This window comes from Hyperolius riggenbachi, chromosome 7, assembly GCF_040937935.1.
Source record: "Hyperolius riggenbachi isolate aHypRig1 chromosome 7, aHypRig1.pri, whole genome shotgun sequence".
In the NCBI taxonomy this organism is placed as follows: domain Eukaryota; kingdom Metazoa; phylum Chordata; class Amphibia; order Anura; family Hyperoliidae; genus Hyperolius; species Hyperolius riggenbachi.
In genome coordinates this window covers 23,433,991-23,459,982 of record NC_090652.1, presented here as the reverse complement: position 1 = coordinate 23,459,982, position 25,992 = coordinate 23,433,991, and the positions used below count along the sequence as shown (strand labels likewise).

Here is a 25,992-nt window from a genome sequence, read left to right as displayed (position 1 = left end):
ATCAATGCCACCCCTATTGATCCTGTTAGTGGGTCCCTCTTTCGCCAAAAAATATTTCTTTATGTTAATTTTACGAATAAATTTGTGGGTGTCCACAAAAACGTTAAACTTATTGACCCCCTGTTGTGGTGCATATTTCAAACCTTTATCAAGAATGTTAAGTTCTGCCTTCGTTAGGGGTATTCCACTAATATTAAAAATTCCTTTTCCAGTTACTTCCTTCTTTTTGAATCTCCCCCCTCTGTTTCCTCGTCTATGTCTCTTTTGCGTGTGTTCCTTATCTGATATTCCATTTCTTCCCATCTGTCCTCCTCCCCCCTTCTGTTCCCTAAAAAATGGTGGTGTGCTACCTCATCCACCTCCCTTTCCAGAGGCTCATACCTGTTGTAAATAGGCAACATCTCCCTTCTCTCCCTTTCCTCCCAACTGCCTTTTGCCGGGGGTCTCCGATATGGACTGGGGTGTTTACCCCGAAACGTATTGTGAGCAAACTCCCCATTATAACTGCTGTGATGGGGTCCTCTAGCTCCTCTAAACCCTCTACCTCTATCAAACCAGGGGAGTTCCCACTTATCCTCTCTATCTTGTCTCAAATCCCTTCTACCAGGTGAACTATAATTGCCTCTGCCCCCTCTCATCGGTCTTTTGGGTACTGCCCCCCTGTCCCAATGGGGAACATATCCACCATATGCATCCTCTTTCTCATATAAGGGGGTCTGGGCTCCGTTTCTGTACTCCATGCCCCTATCCTCTACCTGAATCTCGGTAGTTCTCTGGGTCTCTTCTTCTTTCTTTTTCCTCTTACTCTGCTCTAACTGCCATTTATATGCCGTCTTTTTCTTATACTCTTGCCAATCATTTTGGAATCTGTTTGCTCTAATTCCACACACCTCTTTCTCACATTTCTGCACAACCTTACTGAGCGCTGTAGCACTGGTCTTAAATTCCTCATCTTCCTTAAATGGTTCCAGCTTTCCTTTAATAGTGTCAATTTCCCTACCCAGCCTGTCCAGTCGGATGTGATTCTTTCCACTCATCTTGCTTTCATTTTTGCCTCTATTCTTTGTTTTCCTTTTAGGCTGGTTTCACAGTGGGACGTTAAAGTCCCACGTTACAGCAGCCAGTAACGCAGCCTAACTCACAGCACTGTAAAATCAATTGTGCTGTTCACAGTGCACACGTTGCGTTATATAGTAACGCAGCACGTGTAAACAAAGTGTTTCATGCTGTACGTCATACTGGGCTAAGCAGCGTTAGACTGTTTGCACATGCTCAGTAATGTTGGAGGAGGAGGTCTCCCCTCCTCCTCCGCAGTCAGCCACATGGCTAATTCATATTCACTGCACTGTGGTGACTCGTGGTGGGACTGTAGTGTTGTCCGAATCATGAATGAATCGTTCATTTGATCCGGATCTTTTTTGTGAGTCAAATCATCCGGATCATCACAATGAAAGATTCGGTTCACAGTGGATGTCTGTCTGAAAGAAACAGGAACATACAGAATGTACAGTGCAGGGAAAGTCCTGTCCTGCTAGTCATTTCACCCCCAGTCTGCTTCCCTAGTAAAATGATTCAAATGACTCGGTTCAAAGATCCGGATCTTTTCAATGATCCGATTCAAATGATCCGAATCCTTAAAAAGATCCGGACTTCCTATCACTAACCTGGAGTGGCTGCTTTGAGAGCTGCATAACGCGGCTCAATCTGACGTCCAACTTCAACACCACCATGCGTTGCATTAGGGGCACATTATGCGACCATAACGTCCCCTAAAACGCAACGTCTTGGTGGGAAAGTAGCCTTAGGGTGGTCTCCTGTGGTGAGCAGCGTGGATTATATATATATATATATATATATATATATATATATATATATATATATATATATATATATATATATATATATATATATATATATATATATATATATATATATATATATATATATACATATATATACATATATATATATATATAATTTTTTTTTTTTTTTTTTTTTTTTTTTTGGTGTGGCTATAGTTCACTGTAGTAACAGTGTGACGCCTCCTTCTATTGGGTATCTCTCATTACCTCTATTCTATACTAACACTTACAGAGATTTTCCTGTGTGGATAGAGGATTGTGCAATGATTAGTGACTGCTATGGCTGGTGTGAGATCTGTTTTTTATTTTTATCTTTGTTCCCATTTTCTTTTCTGGTTAGAACCTACACTTGCATTATGTGGTCATGGAGATATCAATTGAACTCTCCAATAATTCCCTCCAAGTGGCTCCATATCCATTCCGAATTTTTTTTTTTAGCGATTGTAGCTTGACGGCTTGGCGACGGATATCTCCTCTGTAATTCAATTACCAGAAGAAAATGTAAAATGTGAAATATATAATTCTGCCATTAGATGGCAGTAACGTTTTTTCAGCTGTCAAGATTGTATTTCAACAATGTTTTTTCATTCCTATATATAATATTTGTGATTTGTATAATGATTCATTATGTCTTTATTTTTTCATATTTTTTACCTCCCAGAATCTTCCCATTTATTCTTCCCACTTGTTTATAACGTCCCGCCCGGACGCTTGGCCATGACGTGATATCAGAGACACGCCTACTGTGGGCGTGGACGTCTGATACACGGAAGCGCGGCGGCGCTTAGCGTCATGTCAATTAGGAAGAGGATGTGTAGGGGTATAATAGGACGCCCGTTCCAAACAGCATTAGCCTCCAGAGAAGCAGCAGGGCTGCGAGCGTGTAGGGCTGTCCCTCTCTCCTCCCGACCACCACTGGTAAAGTATTTCCTCCTTTTACATGACTTCATGCTTTTTGGCTGTCATTGCACTTTACATGCATTCATCCATTCGGCTTTTTTTGCACATTGGTAGTCTTCGTTATACCTAGGAATTTTTTGCACATATGAACTTATTTATGGTGTACTTTTGGATACATCTTTTGCACAATTTTGCACTTTTGTATTTTTTATATATTTTTGTATATCATTAATAAATTAATGTGTGTACAGTAGAGAATTTTTTGCACTGTTAGCACTAGCACCTTATAACAGAGGAAGTCCTTGTACCCCATTTACTGCAACATTATTATTCAGTGGTCTAGAGGTGATTGTTTACCTACAATGTTGGGGGATATTAATTGTATTTGTTTTTAAATATTTTTAAAGGGATATGTCCCTAATAAATTATAATTTGGAGACGATTTTGGATCTATTATTTACTTTATTATTCCAGGGTTCGATTACCCTCCACCATTTATACGCAGTCTTTTCTTTTGTGGGTGTTTATGGTTTTTTTGACTAGGTGGGCCTCTAACAGTGAATTGGCTCTCTTGCTCACAATGTGTATGGTGGTATAATAGTAAGAAAAAAAACCTGTATATAAACACCACTAGAGCTAATGTGCAATTATTCAGTATCATTAAAATCAAAATAAAGCAAGAAAGAATTTAATAGCACCCAGAGCTCAGATAAATGCAATATTTATTAGGCCTTAAAGGATACCCAAAGTGACAGGTGACATGATGAGATAGACATGGGTATGTACAGTGCCTAGCACACAAATAACTATGGTATGCTGTGTTCCTTTTTTTCCCTTTCTCTTCTTGAAAGAGTTAAATAGCAGGTATGTAAGTGGCTGACTCAGTCATGACTCAGACAGGAAGTGACTATACAGTGTGACCCTCACTGATAAGAAATTCCAACTATAAAACACTTTGCTAGCAGAAAATGGCTTCTGAGAGCAAGAAAGAGATAAAAAGGGGAAATTTCTTATCAGTGAGGGTCACATTGTAGTCACTTCCTGACTGAGTCAGGACTGAGTCAGCCACTTACATACTTGATATTTAACTCTTTCAGGCAGAGAAAGAAAAAAAGGAACACAGCATAGTTATTTGTGTGCTAACTATGATTAATTGTACTGTTTGAAACCGCACATTATTCAGATTTTTCTAGAGATACAGACACAGAACATTTATACCGTGCTTTTCTCCTGGCGGATTCAAAAGCGCCAGAACTGCAGCCACTAGGGGGCGCTCTATAGGCAGCGTTAGGGAGTCTTGCTCAAGGTCTCCTACTGAATAGGTGCTGGCTTACTGAACAGGCAGAGCTGAGATTCGAACTCCGGTCTCCTGTGTCAGAGGCAGAGCCCTTAACCATTACACTATTCATTTGCTGCATCTATCTAAAGCTCGATCAACATACTCTGCCACGGCCGAAAGATCAGAAGGCCACAAAAAATGTATGGGATTGGACTGATATTTCCAATCAAAAAACATAGACTGATTAGATGCTTTGGAAGCATCATGTATTGCAATCTACCATCAGTAACTAGCCCACTCAATGCGGCCAATCCAGGCTGAATAGCGCACACTATCCCACAATGGCTGCAATTCACCAAGCATTACCCCATTCAGCAATGCAGAAAACAGCTGATTTTACCGAACATTCAATCAAATGTCAATTCACTAAGTCTGTTGCCACATGGGAAAGGAAAATGACTGACGAGAGAGGTGAATTACCGACTTGCTGCTGTAAATACCTCAATAAATGTCACTTCACTAAGATGAGAGCATTTGGTAAAACAAGAGAGATGTTCTGTATTTTAAGAGCAGTCTGGAGCTGCCAGTGAATAACAAACAGCCATTCAGTAAAATGTACAGGCAATGGAGGCAGCCAATAGGAGGAGCCACCCCGTCCTGCTACTCACTCCATTGGTACCGATATACTCCCGGGCAGGAGATCAGAAAATAAACAATAAATGAAAGGCAGGAGCAGGACACATTCATAGAGATTTCCCCTGTAACCCTTCAAATGTGGACAGAGAAAGACTGATACACAGAATATGCATGATACACTGAATGTGGTATTTGACCAACTTATTATCTTTTACCAGACAGGTCTTTTGAAGTTTGTGAATTGAAGCCAATGTGAAGGCTGGAGGGATGGTGCACATGGTCTTGTCTGGGGCACCCAATAGGTGGGAAATGGCCCTGGGTGTAAGCACATTGTTATATGTGGCAATGGGCAAGGCAGCTTGTTCACCTGGAAGTGGCATCCCTGAATCACTGGTCCCCATCATGTCACTCTCCTCTGCAGACTGCTGCTCCTCCTTCACATGTGTCTTTTCCTCATCTCCATCCTCCAGCTTCACATCCGTCACTCCTTCACCCTAAACACAGGAAATAACAGGAAATAACACTGTTACAATGCAAGCACTGATGCAGTGAGGTAATTCTATATGGAGTGAGTGTTGTGTTTACAGCCTCTGTTCCATCTACCTGATGAGGGTGGGGGATGGTGTGATCTTCCTGTGTACAATCCTGGGAATAAAGAGGACCTGTATGTCCCTCCGGTGAGGTTCTGTTACTGGATACACCTGTAGGGAACACACAGAGGTGGAAAAGGCAGAAATACAAGATTCCTCTATTACAGCATAAAAGTGATCTCTGCCATGTAGTCCCAGTGACTGCTGTACAGAAGTAGCTTTGTGTGTGGCTGGGGGAGCTCTGCAGTGTATTGCAGCTCACAGACAACTAACCCATGCTCTATAATAAGCTCCTTATTAGAGTCGCCTCCCGGTACAGGGGACATTAGGGGGTTTTGAGGTGCCCTGCAATGTAGTAGCAGTGTCAGGGTGTTAAGACAGCTCCACAGCACCTGGAAGTGGCACCCCTAAGTCACTGATCCCCATCACATCACACTTCTGATCCTCCCACTCATCATCTTCTTCATCCTCCACCTTCACTTTAATCCCATCTTCATCCTAAACACAGAAAATAACAGGAAATAACACTGTTACAATGCAAGCACTGATGAAGTGAGGTCATTCCATATGGCGTCAGTGTTGTGTTTACAGCCTCAGTTCCATCTACCTGATGAGGGTGGGAGATGGTGTGATTTTCCTGTGTACAATCCTGGGAATAAAGAGGACCTGTATATCTCTCCGGTGAGGTTCTGTTACTGGATCCACCTGCAGGGAACACACACAGGGCTGGAAAAGGCAGAACTATAAGATTCCTCTATTACAGCATAAAAGTGATCTCTGCCATGTAGTCCCAGTGACTGCTGTACAGAAGCAGCTTTGTGTGTGGCTGGGGGAGCTCTGCAGTGTATTGCAGCTCACAGACAACTAACCCATGCTCTATAATAAGCTCCTTATTAGATGGGGATTAGCAGAGATGTCACAGTCATATCCAGGGAGAGGTATTCATCCTACTCACCCTTGTCAGATATGTGGGCATGGCTACGCAGCCCTCCGTGTATGAGCGTGGCCACGCTGCATGTGTGAGAGTACAGCCACGCCTACACAGTCCACGAGAGGCTTTATGCTAGCGTGTTGGCGTGGCTGTACTCGTGCATGAGCAGCACAGAGGGGAATGCAGCCACAGGAACACGTGACAAACTCTTGTGGAATATGTTCAGAGGGACCCTGTGCAGCAATGGTGGGCTTGTGGAGCAATTAGGAAGCCTGGACTATCCAGCATTCCCTCCCTCTATCTTTTCTGCATGAAACTCCATTTTAACATGAAAAAAAATCCTCCAATAAGAAATACCTATTTAGCTTACTTATCCTGTTGTTTTACCGGCCACTGTTAGATTTAGGACAAGTGTGCAAGGAAAACGAATATTTCTGATGGTTTCCATCTTTACTGTTTTAATGATCAGTTACTGAACAGCTTTCATCTAGCAGAGGCACGACGGCTAACTAGCTTGTCAGATAATGGGGGGACCCATACATCTACCAATTTTCATGGCTGATCAACCAATAGACAGATCTCTCTCTGATTGAATCTGATCAGAGAGAGATCTGTTGGCCGTCATAAAACCCAGGCCGATTCCCAACTGATTTCAGCATGAAATCTTTCAGCAATCGACCTAATTATGCCACTTCCCTCATCGTCCTTGGCCGCTACCCCCCCTAGTGTACATGTGACCCTCATCCCCCATATTAATAATTTACAGCTCAGCCACCCACCGCTGTGTCTGGGTTCGCTCCAATGCATGTGCACTGAAGGGGGGGGGGCATTGGCTGGGAGTTTCAGTCACATTTGTCGTTCGTTCGATTATCGCATGCCGTTACCGAACTAGCATGTCAGCCTGACATCTTGCAGCATGTCTGATCGATACATTCAATCAATTTCAGTCTGATGATAATGAATAATTATTAATTCGGATGGTCGATCGGCTGCCAAATCTATAGATGTATGGCCATCTTAAGTGGATCCTCTGAACTGCTCTTACCTGGTGATGTGAGGGGCGGCTGATTCTCCATCTTGAAGTCCTTGTAGAGGTTCTTGTGTCCTTGTAAATACTGCCACTCCTCCATGGAGAAATAGACTGTGACATCCTGACACCTCATAGGGACCTGGCACACACAACAATAGTCACTATCCACACACATCCCGTGCTGATGCTGCATAATGTCCCATAATCCTCAGCACTGCTCACCTGTCCAGTCAGCAGCTCAATCATCTTGTTTATGACTTCTAGAATCTTCTTCACATTGTTTCTCTGAGGTGTCAGGGGGTGAGGTGGAGGTACTGAGATGGTGGATGGGTCATGAAGATGGCTACCGGGAGTCTCACCAGATGTCTTCTTCACTACTTCATACTCCTGTGTAACAACACACAGTAACAGCCATCACCATGTACATTCCCAGAATCCTCCTCACCCAGCACAGGCTTGACATGTTGTGGTGATGATGGTATATTCCCAGAATCCTCCTCACCTAGCACAGGCTGACATGTTGTAGTGATGATGGTATAAGAAGGTAGTGAGGGACATGGTGTGTGTGTTTTCCCAGAATCCTCCTCACCTCTCCAGTCACCGCTCCCAGAATCCTCCTCACCCCTCCAGTCAGCCCTCCCAGAGACCTTGTCAGCCCTCCCAGAATCCTCCTCACCTCTCCAGTAGCCCTCCCATAATCCCCTTTCACCTCTCCAACCAACCCTCCCATAATACTCCTCAGCTCTCCAGTCAGCCCTCCCAGAATCCTCCTCGCCTCTCCAGCTAGCCCTCCCAGAATCCTCCTCGCCTCTCCAGCTAGCCCTCCCAGAATCCTCCTCACCTCTCCAGTCAGCAGGCAAATGATCTCCAGGCTGAGCATTACTATCCTCTCGGTCATGTGACTCTGGTCCTCATCCATCCTCATTGATATGGTCATGTGACCTACACAGGGGGGAGAATAGACGGAGGATTATCTGGCCTGTAGGACTATATAAGGATGTAGAGTAGATTCACTCATTACAATACACATCAAGCTCTGACTTTGGGGCTCTGGGTGTTTGAGGGATCTTTAGTTGTTATTCTGTCTCTCCCAGCTACAATAACCGCACCCATTACAATTATAGGCTGGTCATTTCATGGTCAGAGGGCAACAGAGCAAAATCAGCAGGGAATCAAATACTTCTTCCCCTCACTATATATACAGGATCTTCTCAAAAAATTAGCATATTGTGATAAAGTTCATTATTTTCTGTAATGTACTGATAAACATTAGACTTTCATATATTTTAGATTCAAATACACACAACTGAAGTAGTTCAAGCCTTTTATTGTTTTAATATTGATGATTTTGGCATACAGCTCATGAAAACCCAAATTTCCTATCTCAAAAAATTAGCATATTTCATCCGACCAATAAAAGAAAAGTGTTTTTTAAAACAAAAAAGTCAACCTTCAAATAATTATGTTCAGTTATGCACTCAATACTCGGTCGGGAATACTTTTGCAGAAATGACTGCTTCAATGCGGCGTGGCATGGAGGCAATCAGCCTGTGGCACTGATCAGGTGTTATGGAGGCCCAGGATGCTTCAATAGCGGCCTTAAGCTCATCCAGAGTGTTGGGTCTTGCGTCTCTCAACTTTCTCTTCACAATATCCCACAGATTCTCTATAGGGTTCAGGTCAGGAGAGTTGGCAGGCCAATTGAGCACAGTAATACCATGGTCAGTAAACCATTTACCAGTGGTTTTGGCACTGTGAGCAGGTGCCAGGTCGTGCTGAAAAATGAAATCTTCATCTCCATAAAGCTTTTCAGCAGATGGAAGCATGAAGTGCTCCAAAATCTCCTGATAGCTAGCTGCATTGACACTGCCCTTGATAAAACACAGTTGACCAACACCAGCAGCTGACACGGCACCCCAGACCATCACTGACTGTGGGTACTTGACACTGGACTTCAGGCATTTTGGCATTTCCCTCTCCCCAGTCTTCTTCCAGACTCTGGCTCCTTGATTTCCGAATGACATGTAAAAGTTGCCTTCATCCGAAAAAAGTACTTTGGACCACTGAGCAACAGTCCAGTGCTGCTTCTCTGTAGCCCAGGCCAGGCGCTTCTGCCGCTGTTTCTGGTTCAAAAGTGGGTTCATGCTTCCATCTGCTGAAAAGCTTTGTGGAGATGAAGATTTCATTTTTCAGCACAACCTGGCACCTGCTCACAGTGCAAAAATCACTGGTAAATGGTTTACTGACCATGGTATTACTGTGCTCAATTGGCCTGCCAACTCTCCTGACCTGAACCCCATAGAGAATCTGTGGGATATTGTGAAGAGAAAGTTGAGAGACGCAAGACCCAACACTCTGGATGAGCTTAAGGCCGCTATCGAAGCATCCTGGGCCTCCATAACACCTGAGCAGTGCCACAGGCTGATTGCCTCCATGCCACGCCGCATTGAAGCAGTCATTTCTGCAAAACGATTCCTGACCAAGTATTGAGTGCATAACTGAACATAATTATTTGAAGGTTGACTTTTTTTGTTTTAAAAACACTTTTCTTTTATTGGTCGGATGAAATATTCTAATTTTTTGAGATATGACATTTGGGTTTTTATGAGCTTTATGCCAAAATCATCAATATTGAAACAACAAAAGGCTTGAACTACTTCAGTTGTGTGTAATGAATCTAAAATATATGAAAGTCTAATGTTTATCAGTACATTACAGAAAATAATGACCTTTATCACAATATGCTAATTTTTTGAGAAGATCCTGTACATCTGAGCTGAGGACAGCTGCGTACTGGCTGTTGCATGCAGCAGTTGCACTGCGTAACACTTACTGACACCTTTGTGGCTACCAACACTGCTTCTCAGCTGCATTAACCAATAAAGGAGGTGGCTAAACGGGGCGGCACCACAATGTCATTATAAAGCTGTTTATTGTCGGGTCAGTAATATATAAAGAAGCAAGGTGTAATGGCTGCTGATGTCACATTGTGGTGCTGCCTCTTCTGCTATTGATATTGGGCCAATCAAATGCAGAAGATGGTGATTTCCACTAACTACATCCAATTACACACTATTACACTGTGCACACATATACACATATATCCAATATTTAAAGCGCTTCCTTGTTAATTTCAGGTCAGACAATCATCAACACCTCCACCAGCTTCACCCTGTGAGATCCACACTCACCGACAGCGGTGGGCCACGATTACAGTGGCCTTTCAGCATCTTTGGGGCACTAACAGGTTCTCCACACTTTAGAGCGATCCTTTCCCCTCGTATTACTCCACAGCAGCACCTTGTCCTTAATCAGCACAGGCGCATTGTTCCATACAAGTACCTCAATAATAATAAAAATACTTCATTGCACAGCTTACTTATACTTAAAAACAAACAAACATTACACTCACATACCCAAGCATTAGCTAGAGCATGCGGAGTGGTTACAACGGGCTCCACCCCATGCAGCCTTCCGGGCTGACCACCGTAAGTAATGGTGCTTTATACTGTATACACACACACACACGGTAATATACACACACACACACACACACACACACACACACACACACACACACACACACACACACACACTGTATTCACTCACACACACACACACACACACACTGTACTCACCCACACACACACTGTATACACACACACACACACACACACACACTGTACACACACACACACACAGTATACTCACACACACTGTACTCACTCACACAATGTACTCACCCACACACACACTGTGTATACACACACACACACTGTATACTCACACACACACTGTATACTCACACACACTGTACACTCACACACACACTGTATACTCACACACACTGTACACTCACACACACTGTACACTCACACACACTGTACACTCACACACACTGTACACTCACACACACTGTATACTCACACACACTGTATACTCACACACACTGTACACTCACACACACTGTATACTCACACACACTATACTCACACACACTGTATACTCACACACACTGTACACACACTGTACACACACACACACTGTACACATACACATAGTAATATAAATGTCACACTTACTAGGGTGATAATGGCAGCTGGCAGCAAACACAGGCAGCCCCTCCAGCAGAGAGGAGACACAGGCAGAGCTGCTGCAAAGTCTGGAGGAACAGCTGATTCACAACGGGGGTCTCTACACCATGTGAAGGTCCCCCAAACACACAGCTCATTCCTCTCCTCCTCTTCCCACTCAGCATTCACACACCTGGCTGCAGGGGGGCTTCTCACATGGCTGGGGGGATACACATTGTCCACAGCAAGAGCAAGCTGGGGGTGTGGCCTCCTCTCTATGGCTGGGAATGCTGGGCTTCAGCAAAATGGCCGCCACTGCTGAGGAGTGCAGCTCCTGCTCTAGTGGCGGTGCTATGACCACTCTCAGTCTCAGCAGATGCTTACATCATCAATGTGCGCTGGCTTCCCGAGAGGTAAAATGAACCTCTTTTCACTCCTTTCTAACACAAATTTCGACTCTTGACTGATTTCTAAAATCTCACTCTGTGTTACCTTTACCCTCTATGCTATACAGAAGTGTGTGTGTGTGTGTGTGTGTGTGTGTGTGTGTGTGTGTGTGTGTGTGTGTGTGTGTGTGTGTGTGTGTGTGTGTGTGTGTGTGTGTGTGTGTGTGTGTGTGTGTGTGTGTGTGTGTGTGTGTGTGTGTGTGTGTGTGTGTGTGTGTGTGTGTGTGTGTGTGTGTGTGTGTGTGTGTGTGTGTACAGTGTGTGTGTGTGTGTGTGTGTGTGTGTGTGTGTGTGTGTGTGTGTGTGTGTGTGTGTGTGTGTCCTCACTTCATAAGTGCTTGTATTGTAACAGTGTTATTTCCTGTTATTCTCCATGTTTAGGGTAAAGGAGTGATGGATGTGAAGCTGGAGGATGAAGAGGAGGATCAGCAGTCTGCAGAGGAGAGTGACATGATGGGGACCAGTGACTCAGGGATGCCACTTCCAGGTGAACAAGCAGCCTTGCCCATTGCCACATATAACAATGTGCTTACACCTAGGGCCATTTCCCACTTATTTGGTGCCCTAGACAAGGCAATGGCCGAATATCCTATTACAGGACGTAAACCGTTAGATAATAGTCATTTCCCAGATGGTTACCCCAACCTGTAGGGAAATGCTATCATGAGGTTTGTGCTGTGGAGCTGTTTTTCAGCATGATTTGCTAAATAGCAGGGCACCCTGACACTCACCCATCATCCGCTGCACCCGCTGCTACATTGCAGGACACCTGGACACACTCCTGATGTCTGCTGATCTTGCCATTTTTTGCAGGGCCCCCCAACACATGAAGTGATGCCCAGTACGTTGCAGGGCATCCGACTCCCCAACATCCGCCAGTACATGCCAGCTCCCCAGCACCATGCGTACATGGCATTTCGCCGCCCTTAATTTTGGCGCACAAATTCCAGGCGGCGTTAGTTACTATTCCCCCTCTGAGTCATAGCAACGTGGAGGGAGAAGTAATTTGGGTTCCAGCAATTGCCGGCACCCAAATTACACTGCTGCGCAACTATATATTATGTCTATGACGGCGCTCAGGTCACGCGATGTGTGGGGGAAGAGTGCGCACCTAAATTACCTGCTTGGTGCACCATTGCTACTTGCCACAGCTTCACCAACCTGCCAGAACCACAGCCGTCGCTGCTGCTCATCTGTAAGATGTAGAACAGGAGCCCCAGCAAAACGCATCTTGAAAGTTCCTGATGAGGCTCTCATTGGTTATTAATATTATTATTTATTGGAGTGATATCGTGCCAACACATTACGCAGTGCTGGACAATAAATAAGGCTCACTATGTGGAGCAATGAGAATCTTCCTCAGAATCCCTGGCGTGCCGTTAAAGGTAAGGTGGTAGTCTGGCATGGAGTGGTTACTGGAAGGCGATTATAATAAGGAGCTTATTATAGAGCATGGGTTAGTTGTCTGTGAGCTGCAATACACTGCAGAGCTCCCCCAGCCACACACAAAGCTGCTTCTGTACAGCAGTCACTGGGACTACCTGGCAGAGATCACTTTTATGCTGTAATAGAGGAATCTTATATTTCTGCCTTTTTCACCCGTGTGTGTGTTCCCTACAGGTGGATCCAGTAACAGAACCTCACCGGAGAGATATACAGGTCATCTTTATTCCCGGGATTGTACACAGGAAGATCACACACATGAGGTAAATGTAACTGCTGCTGTAAACACGACACTGACTCCATATGGAAGGACCTCACTTCATCAGTGCTTGCATTGTAATGGTGTTATTTCCTGTGTTTAGGATGAAGACATGATTAAGGTGAAGGTGGAGGATACAGATGATGAGTGGGAGGATCAGCAGTCTCCAAAGAAGGTGCCACTTCCAGGTGAACAAGCTGCCTTGCCCATTTCCACATATAACAATGTGTTTACACCCAGGGCCATTTCTCTCATATTCGGTGCCCCAGACAAGACAATAGCCGTATCTTATTCCAGGTGATAAGTAGCTTGTTATGCGTGCATTGCTTATCACCTGACCAACACACTGGACTTACCAGGAAATCCAAGTGCCGGTTTCACCTGTACGAGGGCTGAGATAAAAGAGCCTCATTCTGGTGAATAACTGTCATTCCCCTGATCGTTACTCATACCTGCCGGGCGATACTGGTGTGAGGCTTGTGCTGTGGGGCCCAAGCCTCACACCATCAGCATCATGGAACTGTTATTCGCCGTGCTCGCAAGTACATTGCAGGGCATCCTGACACACTCCTCGCATCCACTGCTCAGGGCCACTACATTGCAGAGGGTATGGGAGTCATTTTTTAAAAGGAAAGTCACAAGTCGAAGTCGGCACACCATCACCTTATCTATGGGTGCTTGGCGAAGTGACATAGGCAGTGTCACCAGAAATCCAAGTTACAAAGATCGTCAGCACACCAATCTCGAATGCACTTGATAAAGGGGGACCCTGCGCGGCCCTCGAAACAATTGTTGGTCCATCTTGTGGAAACTGGCACAATAAATTTTATGTGCTTTTGAGATTGGTGTGCTGACGATCTTTGTAACTTGGATTTTTTAAAAGGAGCCTCATGTAGAAAAGAGCTACCTTTTCTGGTGGGTTTGGCTGAAGTTTAGCCCACCATAACAAAGCACAGCAGGTAATACCATATCACGTGGAGTCAGCCATTATTCACAGATTCCCTAGAACAGGGGTGTCAAACTCAATTACATAAGGGTCTAAAACCTAAAGGAACCCATACATGTAGCGAATTGGCGGCCGATCGACCATCTGATTAGATAATTATTGAACCGGATAAAAATTGGTGGTGCCAAGTGCATGCCCAATCGACGTTGTGACTAATTTTGGGCTGAGCATGTCAGTCGGACATGCTGCAAGATGTGAAGCCATTGTGGTCGATCAGGTGCACGCCAGTATGGGAGAAGGATATCGGGATGAGCGACGAACGCTTGAAGCCCCCGGCGTTGTTCCTGCAGTGTATAAATGTACATACTTTAAATATTCAGTGCTGCTGCGCTTTTGCTCCTCACAGACCCATCCAATAGTACATGTAGGGGGAGAGAGAAAAAAAACCAACACATAGGGTGTAACGTATGCTTAATTCACCCTCAGTGGCAAACACACACTTCCAGAAATCGTGAATAGGCACCCAGCCGGGAGAACCACCACCACTTCCTATAAAGTGGCCGCTCACCCTCAGTTTTCTTGTAAACAAGCCCAGCTCATGGCAGCCATTGCCTCTGCAAAAAACATCCTAGAGCCAATGTAAAGATAAAACATAGCGTAATTCCGTTTATTTAGGACAGTGATCCCTGCTAAAAGTTATGCTTACAATGTAACCACTTGGGTAAGAGCATATCAAATCATATACTGCACCAGGTCATCAGCGCGTCCGCCGGCCGAGTGTAGCTGTTGAACCTCGCTCCTTCCCCAGTATGCGTGCATGCGTACGTCCAAGCTCCACCCTACGCGTTTCGTCACTAGGCGTGACTCATTAGGGGCTGGACGCACGCACGCACGCAACCATCACACATTTATACCACATGCCAGAATATGCTCCCAATGAGCGGACAACATTCCCTGGCGTCATGTGCTTATGAATATTCATGTCATAATACTGCACGCCCCCCCCCCCCTATCGCGCACACAAGCTGCAACATAGAATATATAAAAACCGCCCCGCTGCCGCTCATAAAACGCGCATTCAGCGCATACAAAGTGCATACATATTGCTCCTTAATCCCCATGCATATAAAAATAGTACATAAAACAATTAAAACATAAAAATAAAATATGCATAAAAATAAGAAATGACCTATGATAAGGCATCTCTTTAAAGGACCACAGCACATTACATTAAATACAATCGATAAATCCAAACCAGGCCAGGCATGTACACGGCTAGTGGAAGAGTGGCGGATTCAGAAGCCGGATGGGCACCCCGACACAGGACAGGTAATGTATAAATGCACTTTTCTACACTAGGGGAATGGCGGTGGTCTGGGACGATTCCCAAGTGATTTCATGCTGAAATCAATCGGGAATCGGCCTGTGGTGTATGGGCAGCCAACATATCTCCCTCGAATCAGATTCAATCAGAGAGAGATTTTTCTTTTGGTTGAATCTGCCCATCATCAACTGACGTATGGCTACCTTAAAGGGGAACTTCAGCCTAAACAAACATACTGTCATTTAGTTACATTAGTTCTGTTAAATAGAATAGATAGGTAATATAATCTCTTACCCACACTGTTTTAAAAGAACAGGCAAATGTTTGTGATTCATGGGGGCAGCCATCTTTTTGGTTGAAAGGAGGTGACAAGGAGCAGGAGACACAGTTCCAACTGTCCTGTGTCCTGATAACCCCTCCCAGCTGCGCACGCTAGGCTTCAAATGTCAAATTCAAAATGTCAAGAAAAGAAATTGCACCGAAACAGCAGAACGAGAACAACAACATCAGAAACCCCATCATTCTTTGCACAGCATCAGGGGAAAAATGCCCGGGCAGTGTTCTTCTGTGCAGCTAAAAATGAGGCTTGTATAAGAGAAACAAAGTTCTGATGCTGTGAAACTGTTAAAGAAAAAACAAGCCTTTTCAGTGCTGCTGAGTCGATTTTTAGTCTGGAGGTTCACTTTAAGTCACCATATATTGAACGGTCTCACGGTAAGTGGTGCAACTATAGTGACCATGCGGGGGGGAGGGGGCGCTATGGGCACTCCCCGACCCCCCCCCCCCTCCTTCTTGGGTTTCCTCTATACTGCATAACCCTGGCTCCATATGCGTGTCACGTGATCTGGAGCTGGAGGTATGCAAGCATAAAGCGTGCAACTGCTGGGAGGAACAGTGGAGACCCAACTCAGCGCTGAAGTAGGTAAATGTTACAATGTAAGCCTGTACTACTCTGTGGGGAGAGGAAGCAGTAAGTAGGTGTGAGTGTGTGGTTTACCAGCTACATACAGGGTTTGGATCCAAGGAGAGGGTCCCAAGCTAATTTTGCTGGGGTAGTTCCATGGGATGTTGCTGCATTCCGGCTCAAACTGATAATGTTTCATCCAGAAACACTGATGTGCCCCTTTTAATGGGCAGTGTTCTATTCTTTATTTGAAGCTCTAGAGCAGCCTATACTATAGCGAAGAGAGCTCGTTTTGGCCCACAAGTCAAGAGTTTAACACCTTTGCCTTACAATGTAGAGGAGAGCATGGAAAGGAATACCTCCCCCTGGATATGACTGTGACATCTCTGCTAATCCCCATCTAATAAGGAGCTTATTATAGAGCATGGGTTAGTTGTCTGTGAGCTGCAATACACTGCAGAGCTCCCCCAGCCACACACAAAGCTGCCTCTGTACAGCAGTCACTGGGACTACATGACAGAGATCACTTTTATGCTGTAATAGAGGAATCTTATATTTCTGCCTTTTCCACCCCTGTGTGTGTTCCCTACAGGTGGATCCAGTAACAGAACCTCACCGGAAAGAGATACAGGTCTTCTTTGTTCCCAGGATTGTACACAGGAAGATGACACCTCCCCCGACCCTCATCAGGTAAGTGGAATTGAGGCTGTAAACACAACACTGACTCCATATGGAATGACCTCACTTCATCAGTGCTTGCATTGTAACAGTGTTTTTTCCTGTGTTTAGGATGAAGACATAATTAAAGTGAAAGTGGAGGATATAGATGATGAGTGGGAGGATCAACAGTCTGCAAAGAAGGTGCCACTTCCAGGTGAACAAGCAGCCTTGCCCATTTTTATTATTTAGTATTTATATAGCGCTGACATCTTCCACAGCGCTGTACAGAGTATATTGTCTTGTCACTTGACTGTCCCTCAGAGGGGCTCACAATCTAATCCCCATCATAGGCATCTGTCTGTATCCTAGTTTAGGGGGAAGCCAATTCACTTATCTGTATGTTTTTGGGATGGGGAGGAAAGCAAAGTGCCCGGAGGAAACTCACACAGACACAGGGAGAACATACAAATACCTTTCAGATAGCGCCTTGGCTGGGACTCGAAGCTGGGACCCAGCGCTGCAAGACAAGAATACTAATCACGCCAAGTACTAAATACACCACCGTACTGCCTAATTTACTTACATCCAGGGCCATTACTCACCTATTCGGTGACAAGACAATTGCCATATCTTATTCCAGGCAACAAGTACCTGTAGCTTGTTGTATGAGTGTTACTTATCACCTGGCCATCGCACTGAACTCACCAGAAAATCCAATTGCCGGTTTCACCTGTGCGTGGGCTGGGCAAAAAGAGCTTCATTCGCATGAATAATAGTTATTCCCCAGATCATTACTCCTATCTGCTGGGCGATGCTGGAGTGAAGCTTTGCTACCAAGCTGTCTTTCAGCACCTCGGCACTGCTGCTGCATTGCTGGGCACCCCCCTCACTCCCGACATCCACGACTTGCTACCACTACATTGCAGAGACCCCGACACACTCGAGGTGTCCACGCCTCTTACCGCTACATCGCTGAACAGCCCAACATACTCCCAATGTCTGCCACACTCACCGCTACATCGCTGAGCAGCCCAACACACTCCCAATGTCTGCCACACTCACCGCTACAGCGCTGAGTAGCCCAGCACACTCCCAATGTCTGCCACACTCGCCGCTACATTGCTGAGCAGCCCAACACACTCCCAATGTCTGCCACACTCACCGCTACATCGCTGAGCAGCCCAACACACTCCCAATGTCTGCCACACTCACCGCTACATCGCTGAGCAGCTCAACACACTCTCAATGTCTGCCACACTCACCGCTACATTGCTGAGCAGCCCAACACACTCCCAATGTCTGCCACACTCACCGCTACATCGCTGAGCAGCCCAACACACTCTCAATGTCTGCCACACTCACCGCTACATTGCTGAGCAGCCCAACACACTCCCAATGTCTGCCACACTCACCGCTACATCGCTGAGCAGCCCAACACACTCCCAATGTCTGCCACACTCACCGCTACATCGCTGAGCAGCCCAACACACTCTCAATGTCTGCCACACTCACCGCTACATCGCTGAGCAGCCCAACACACTCTCAATGTCTGCCACACTCACCGCTACATCGCTGAGCAGCCCAACACACTCTCAATGTCTGCCACACTCACCGCTACATCGCTGAGCAGCCCAACACACTCCCAATGTCTGCCACACTCACCGCTACATTGCTGAGTAGCCCAACACACTCCCAATGTCTGCCACACTCACCGCTACATTGCTGAGCAGCCCAACACACTCTCAATGTCTGCCACACTCACCGCTACATTGCTGAGCAGCCCAACACACTCCCAATGTCTGCCACACTCACCGCTACATCACTGAGCAGCCTAACACACTCTCAATGTCTGCCACACTCACCGCTACATCGCTGAGCAGCCCAACACACTCCCAATGTCTGCCACACTCACCGCTACATCGCTGAGCAGCCCAACATACTCCCAATGTCTGCCACACTCACCGCTACATCGCTGAGCAGCCCAACAAACTCCCAATGTCCGCCACACTCACCGCTACATTGCTGAGCAGCCCAACACACTCTCAATGTCTGCCACACTCACCGCTACATTGCTGAGCAGCCCAACACACTCCCAATGTCTGCCACACTCACCGCTACATTGCTGAGCAGCCCAACACACTCCCAATGTCTGTCACACTCACCGCTACATTGCTGAGCTGCCCAACACACTCCCAATGTCTGCCACACTCACCGCTACATCGCTGAGCAGCCCAACACACTCCCAATGTCTGCCACACTCACCGCTACATGGCTGAGCTGCCCTACACACTCCCAATGTCTGCCACACTCACCGCTACATTGCTGAGCAGCCCAACACACTCTCAATGTCTGCCACACTCACCGCTACATCGCTGAGCAGCCCAACACACTCCCAATGTCTGCCACACTCACCGCTACATCACTGAGCAGCCCAACACACTCCCAATGTCTGCCACACTCACCGCTACATTGCTGAGCAGCCCAACACACTCCCAATGTCTGCCACACTCACCCGCTACATCGCTGAGCAGCCCAACACACTCCCAATGTCTGCCACACTCAACGCTACATCGCTGAGCAGCCCAACACACTCCCAATGTCTGCCACACTCAACGCTACATCGCTGAGCAGCCCAACACACTCCCAATGTCTCCCACACTCACCGCTACATCGCTGAGCAGCCCAACACACTCCCAATGTCTGCCACACTCACCGCTACATCGCTGAGCAGCCCAACACACTCCCAATGTCTGCCACACTCACCGCTACATCGCTGAGCAGCCCAACACACTCCCAATGTCTGCCACACTCACCGCTACATCGCTGAGCAGCCCAACACACTCCCAATGTCTGCCACACTCAACGCTACATCGCTGAGCAGTCCAACACACTCCCAATGTCTGCCACACTCACCGCTACATTGCTGAGCAGCCCAACACACTCCCAATGTCTGCCACACTCACCGCTACATCGCTGAGCAGCCCAACACACTCCCAATGTCTGCCACACTCACCGCTACATCGCTGAGCAGTCCAACACACTCTCAATGTCTGCCACACTCACCGCTACATCGCTGAGCAGCCCAACACACTCCCAATGTCTGCCACACTCACCGCTACATCGCTGAGCAGCCCAACACACTCCCAATGTCTGCCACACTCACCGCTACATCGCTGAGCAGCCCAACACACTCCCAATGTCTGCCACACTCACCGCTACATCGCTGAGCAGCCCAACACACTCTCAATGTCTGCCACACTCACTGCTACATCGCTGAGCAGCCCAACACACTCCCAATGTCTGCCACACTCACCGATACATCGCTGAGCAGCCCAACACACTCCCAATGTCTGCCACACTCACCGCTACATCGCTGAGCAGCCCAACACACTCCCAATGTCTGCCACACTCGCCGTTACATTGCTGAGCAGCCCAACACACTCCCAATGTCTGCCACACTCACCGATACATCGCTGAGCAGCCCAACACACTCCCAATGTCTGCCACACTCACCGCTACATTGCTGAGCAGCCCAACACACTCCCAATGTCTGCCACACTCACCGATACATCGCTGAGCAGCCCAACACACTCCCAATGTCTGCCACACTCACCGCTACATCGCTGAGCAGCCCAACACACTCCCAATGTCTGCCACACTCACCGATACATCGCTGAGCAGCCCAACACACTCCCAATGTCTGCCACACTCGCCGCTACATTGCTGAGCAGCCCAACACACTCCCAATGTCTGCCACACTCACCGCTACATCGCTGAGCAGCCCAACACACTCCCAATGTCTGCCACACTCGCCGTTACATTGCTGAGCAGCCCAACACACTCTCAATGTCTGCCACACTCACTGCTACATCGCTGAGCAGCCCAACACACTCTCAATGTCTGCCACACTCACCGCTACATCGCTGAGCAGCCCAACACACTCTCAATGTCTGCCACACTCGCCGCTACATTGCTGAGTAGCCCAGCACACTCCCAATGTCTGCCACACTCGCCGCTACATTGCTGAGCAGCCCAACACACTCCCAATGTCTGCCACACTCGCCGCTACATTGCTGAGCAGCCCAACACACTCCCAATGTCTGCCACACTCACCGCTACGTCGCTGAGCAGCCCAACACACTCCCAATGTCTGCCACACTCACCGCTACATCGCTGAGCAGCCCAACACACTCCCAATGTCTGCCACACTCACTGCTACATCGCTGAGCAGCCCAACACACTCTCAATGTCTGCCACACTCACCGCTACATCGCTGAGCAGCCCAACACACTCTCAATGTCTGCCACACTCACCGCTACAGTACTGAGCAGCCCAACACACTCCCAATGTCTGCCACACTCACCCGCTACATCGCTGAGCAGCCCAACACACTCCCAATGTCTGCCACACTCACTGCTACATCGCTGAGCAGCCCAACACACTCCCAATGTCTGCCACACTCACAGCTACATCGCTGAGCAGCCCAACACACTCCCAATGTCTGCCACACTCACCGCTACATCGCTGAGCAGCCCAACACACTCCCAATGTCTGCCACACTCACCGATACATCGCTGAGCAGCCCAACACACTCCCAATGTCTGCCACACTCACCGCTACATTGCTGAGCAGCCCAACACACTCTCAATGTCTGCCACACTCACCGCTACAGTACTGAGCAGCCCAACACACTCCCAATGTCTGCCACACTCACCGCTACATCGCTGAGCAGCCCAACACACTCTCAATGTCTGCCACACTCACCGCTACAGTACTGAGCAGCCCAACACACTCTCAATGTCTGCCACACTCACGCTACATTGCTGCGCCCACCCAACATACCTCTGACACCTACCTGCCTCTCGCATCACTACATTGCTGGGCACCCCGATACACTCCCAACCTACATGCCAGGCTCCCCTGGCACCATTGTTTCCCACCAGAGCTGCGCTGACTGCCCCCAAGACCACCACCGCAGCCATCACCACTGCTCATTAGTAAAATGTATAATGGCCATATAACGATTTATTGGACAGAGAAATCAATTGCGTTTTGTTTTTTTAATTGGAAAAATCTGCCACACTCACCGCTACATTGCTGAGCAGTCCAACACACTCCCAATGTCTGCCACACTCACCGCTACATCGCTGAGCAGCCCAACACACTCCCAATGTCTGCCACACTCGCCGCTACATCGCTGAGCAGCCCAACACACTCCCAATGTCTGCCACACTCACCGCTACATCGCTGAGCAGCCCAACACACTCCCAATGTCTGTCACACTCACAGCTACATCGCTGAGCAGCCCAACACACTCCCAATGTCTGCCACACTCACCGCTACAGCGCTGAGTAGCCCAGCACACTCCCAATGTCTGCCACACTCGCCGCTACATTGCTGAGCAGCCCAACACACTCCCAATGTCTGTCACACTCACCGCTACAGCGCTGAGCAGCCCAACACACTCCCAATGTCTGCCACACTCACCGTTACATCGCTGAGCAGCCCAACACACTCCCAATGTCTGCCACACTCACCGCTACAGTACTGAGCAGCCCAACACACTCCCAATGTCTGCCACACTCACCGCTACATCGCTGAGCAGCCCAACACACTCCCAATGTCTGCCACACTCACCGTTACATCGCTGAGCAGCCCAACACACTCCCAATGTCTGCCACACTCACCGCTACATCGCTGAGCAGCCCAACACACTCTCAATGTCTGCCACACTCACAGCTACATCACTGAGCAGCCCAACACACTCTCAATGTCTGCCACACTCACCGCTACATCGCTGAGCAGCCCAACACACTCCCAATGTCTGCCACACTCACCGCTACATCGCTGAGCAGCCCAACACACTCCCAATGTCTGCCACACTCGCCGTTACATCGCTGAGCAGCCCAACACACTCCCAATGTCTGCCACACTCACCCGCTACATCGCTGAGCAGCCCAACACACTCCCAATGTCTGCCACACTCACCGCTACATCGCTGAGCAGCCCAACACACTCCCAATGTCTGCCACACTCGCCGTTACATTGCTGAGCAGCCCAACACACTCCCAATGTCTGCCACACTCACCGCTACATCGCTGAGCAGCCCAACACACTCCCAATGTCTGTCACACTCACTGCTACATGGCTGAGCTGCCTAACACACTCTCAATGTCTGCCACACTCACCGCTACATCGCTGAGCTGCCCAACACACTCCCAATGTCTGCCACACTCACCGCTACATCGCTGAGCAGTCCAACACACTCCCAATGTCTGCCACACTCACCGCTACATCGCTGAGCAGCCCAACACACTCCCAATGTCTGCCACACTCGCCGCTACATCGCTGAGCAGCCCAACACACTCCCAATGTCTGCCACACTCACCGCTACATCGCTGAGCAGCCCAACACACTCCCAATGTCTGTCACACTCACAGCTACATCGCTGAGCAGCCCAACACACTCCCAATGTCTGCCACACTCGCCGCTACATTGCTGAGCAGCCCAACACACTCCCAATGTCTGTCACACTCACCGCTACAGCGCTGAGCAGCCCAACACTCTCCCAATGTCTGCCACACTCACCGTTACATCGCTGAGCAGCCCAACACACTCCCAATGTCTGCCACACTCACCGCTACAGTACTGAGCAGCCCAACACACTCCCAATGTCTGCCACACTCACCGCTACATCGCTGAGCAGCCCAACACACTCCCAATGTCTGCCACACTCACCGTTACATCGCTGAGCAGCCCAACACACTCCCAATGTCTGCCACACTCACCGCTACATCGCTGAGCAGCCCAACACACTCTCAATGTCTGCCACACTCACAGCTACATCACTGAGCAGCCCAACACACTCTCAATGTCTGCCACACTCACCGCTACATCGCTGAGCAGCCCAACACACTCCCAATGTCTGCCACACTCACCGCTACATTGCTGAGCTGCCCAACACACTCCCAATGTCTGTCACACTCACCGCTACATCGCTGAGCAGCCCAACACACTCCCAATGTCTGCCACACTCGCCGTTACATCGCTGAGCAGCCCAACACACTCCCAATGTCTGCCACACTCACCGCTACATCGCTGAGCAGCCCAACACACTCCCAATGTCTGCCACACTCGCCGTTACATCGCTGAGCAGCCCAACACACTCCCAATGTCTGCCACACTCACCCGCTACATCGCTGAGCAGCCCAACACACTCCCAATGTCTGCCACACTCACCGCTACATCGCTGAGCAGCCCAACACACTCCCAATGTCTGCCACACTCGCCGTTACATTGCTGAGCAGCCCAACACACTCCCAATGTCTGCCACACTCACCGCTACATCGCTGAGCAGCCCAACACACTCCCAATGTCTGTCACACTCACTGCTACATGGCTGAGCTGCCTAACACACTCTCAATGTCTGCCACACTCACCGCTACATCGCTGAGCTGCCCAACACACTCCCAATGTCTGCCACACTCACCGCTACATCGCTGAGCAGCCCAACACACTCCCAATGTCTGCCACACTCACCGCTACATCGCTGAGCAGCCCAACACACTCCCAATGTCCGCCACACTCGCCGCTACATCGCTGAGCAGCCCAACACACTCCCAATGTCTGCCACACTCACCGCTACATCGCTGAGCAGCCCAACACACTCCCAATGTCTGTCACACTCACAGCTACATCGCTGAGCAGCCCAACACACTCCCAATGTCTGCCACACTCACCGCTACATCGCTGAGCAGCCCAACACACTCCCAATGTCTGCCACACTCACCGCTACATCGCTGAGCAGCCCAACACACTCCCAATGTCTGCCACACTCACCGCTACATCGCTGAGCAGCCCAACACACTCCCAATGTCTGCCACACTCACCGCTACATCGCTGAGCAGCCCAACACACTCCCAATGTCTGCCACACTCACCGCTACATCGCTGAGCAGTCCAACACACTCTCAATGTCTGCCACACTCACCGCTACATCGCTGTGCAGCCCAACACACTCCCAATGTCTGCCACACTCACCGCTACATCGCTGAGCAGCCCAACACACTCCCAATGTCTGCCACACTCACCGCTACATCGCTGAGCAGCCCAACACACTCCCAATGTCTGCCACACTCACCGCTACATCGCTGAGCAGCCCAACACACTCTCAATGTCTGCCACACTCACTGCTACATCGCTGAGCAGCCCAACACACTCCCAATGTCTGCCACACTCACCGATACATCGCTGAGCAGCCCAACACACTCCCAATGTCTGCCACACTCACCGCTACATCGCTGAGCAGCCCAACACACTCCCAATGTCTGCCACACTCGCCGTTACATTGCTGAGCAGCCCAACACACTCCCAATGTCTGCCACACTCACCGATACATCGCTGAGCAGCCCAACACACTCCCAATGTCTGCCACACTCACCGCTACATTGCTGAGCAGCCCAACACACTCCCAATGTCTGCCACACTCACCGATACATCGCTGAGCAGCCCAACACACTCCCAATGTCTGCCACACTCACCGCTACATCGCTGAGCAGCCCAACACACTCCCAATGTCTGCCACACTCACCGATACATCGCTGAGCAGCCCAACACACTCCCAATGTCTGCCACACTCGCCGCTACATTGCTGAGCAGCCCAACACACTCCCAATGTCTGCCACACTCACCGCTACATCGCTGAGCAGCC

The 25,992-nt window shown here is 48.3% G+C and overlaps 2 protein-coding genes across 4 annotated transcripts in view; one reads left to right on the top strand and one right to left on the bottom strand.

Moving 5' to 3' along the window:
• The window catches only part of LOC137524140 (oocyte zinc finger protein XlCOF22-like), a 106,179-nt gene that overhangs the window by 9,588 nt on the left and 70,599 nt on the right, over positions 1-25,992 (bottom strand). Inside the window, exons 1-9 of one of the 3 annotated variants that reach the window (XM_068243697.1) lie at positions 11,311-11,620; positions 10,420-10,570; positions 8,070-8,170; positions 7,451-7,615; positions 7,244-7,367; positions 5,875-5,972; positions 5,660-5,765; positions 5,281-5,378; positions 5,045-5,171 (exon numbers count right to left, since the gene is read on the bottom strand). In XM_068243697.1, the coding sequence (XP_068099798.1) occupies positions 5,045-5,171; positions 5,281-5,378; positions 5,660-5,765; positions 5,875-5,972; positions 7,244-7,367; positions 7,451-7,615; positions 8,070-8,165 (814 nt within the window). In that variant the 5' untranslated portion in view covers positions 8,166-8,170; positions 10,420-10,570; positions 11,311-11,620. Of the gene's footprint in view, positions 1-5,044; positions 5,172-5,280; positions 5,379-5,659; positions 5,766-5,874; positions 5,973-7,243; positions 7,368-7,450; positions 7,616-8,069; positions 8,171-10,419; positions 10,571-11,310; positions 11,621-25,992 lie in introns of those variants that run through there. The other 2 variants (XM_068243698.1, XM_068243699.1) reach the window with 2 other exon arrangements.
• The window catches only part of LOC137524146 (oocyte zinc finger protein XlCOF6-like), a 45,840-nt gene continuing 31,473 nt past the window's right edge, over positions 11,626-25,992 (top strand). Inside the window, exons 1-6 of the mRNA XM_068243714.1 lie at positions 11,626-11,714; positions 12,129-12,234; positions 13,368-13,453; positions 13,553-13,637; positions 17,216-17,313; positions 17,413-17,497. Of these exons, the coding sequence (XP_068099815.1) occupies positions 11,655-11,714; positions 12,129-12,234; positions 13,368-13,453; positions 13,553-13,637; positions 17,216-17,313; positions 17,413-17,497 (520 nt within the window). The 5' untranslated portion in view covers positions 11,626-11,654. The remainder of the gene's footprint in view (positions 11,715-12,128; positions 12,235-13,367; positions 13,454-13,552; positions 13,638-17,215; positions 17,314-17,412; positions 17,498-25,992) is intronic.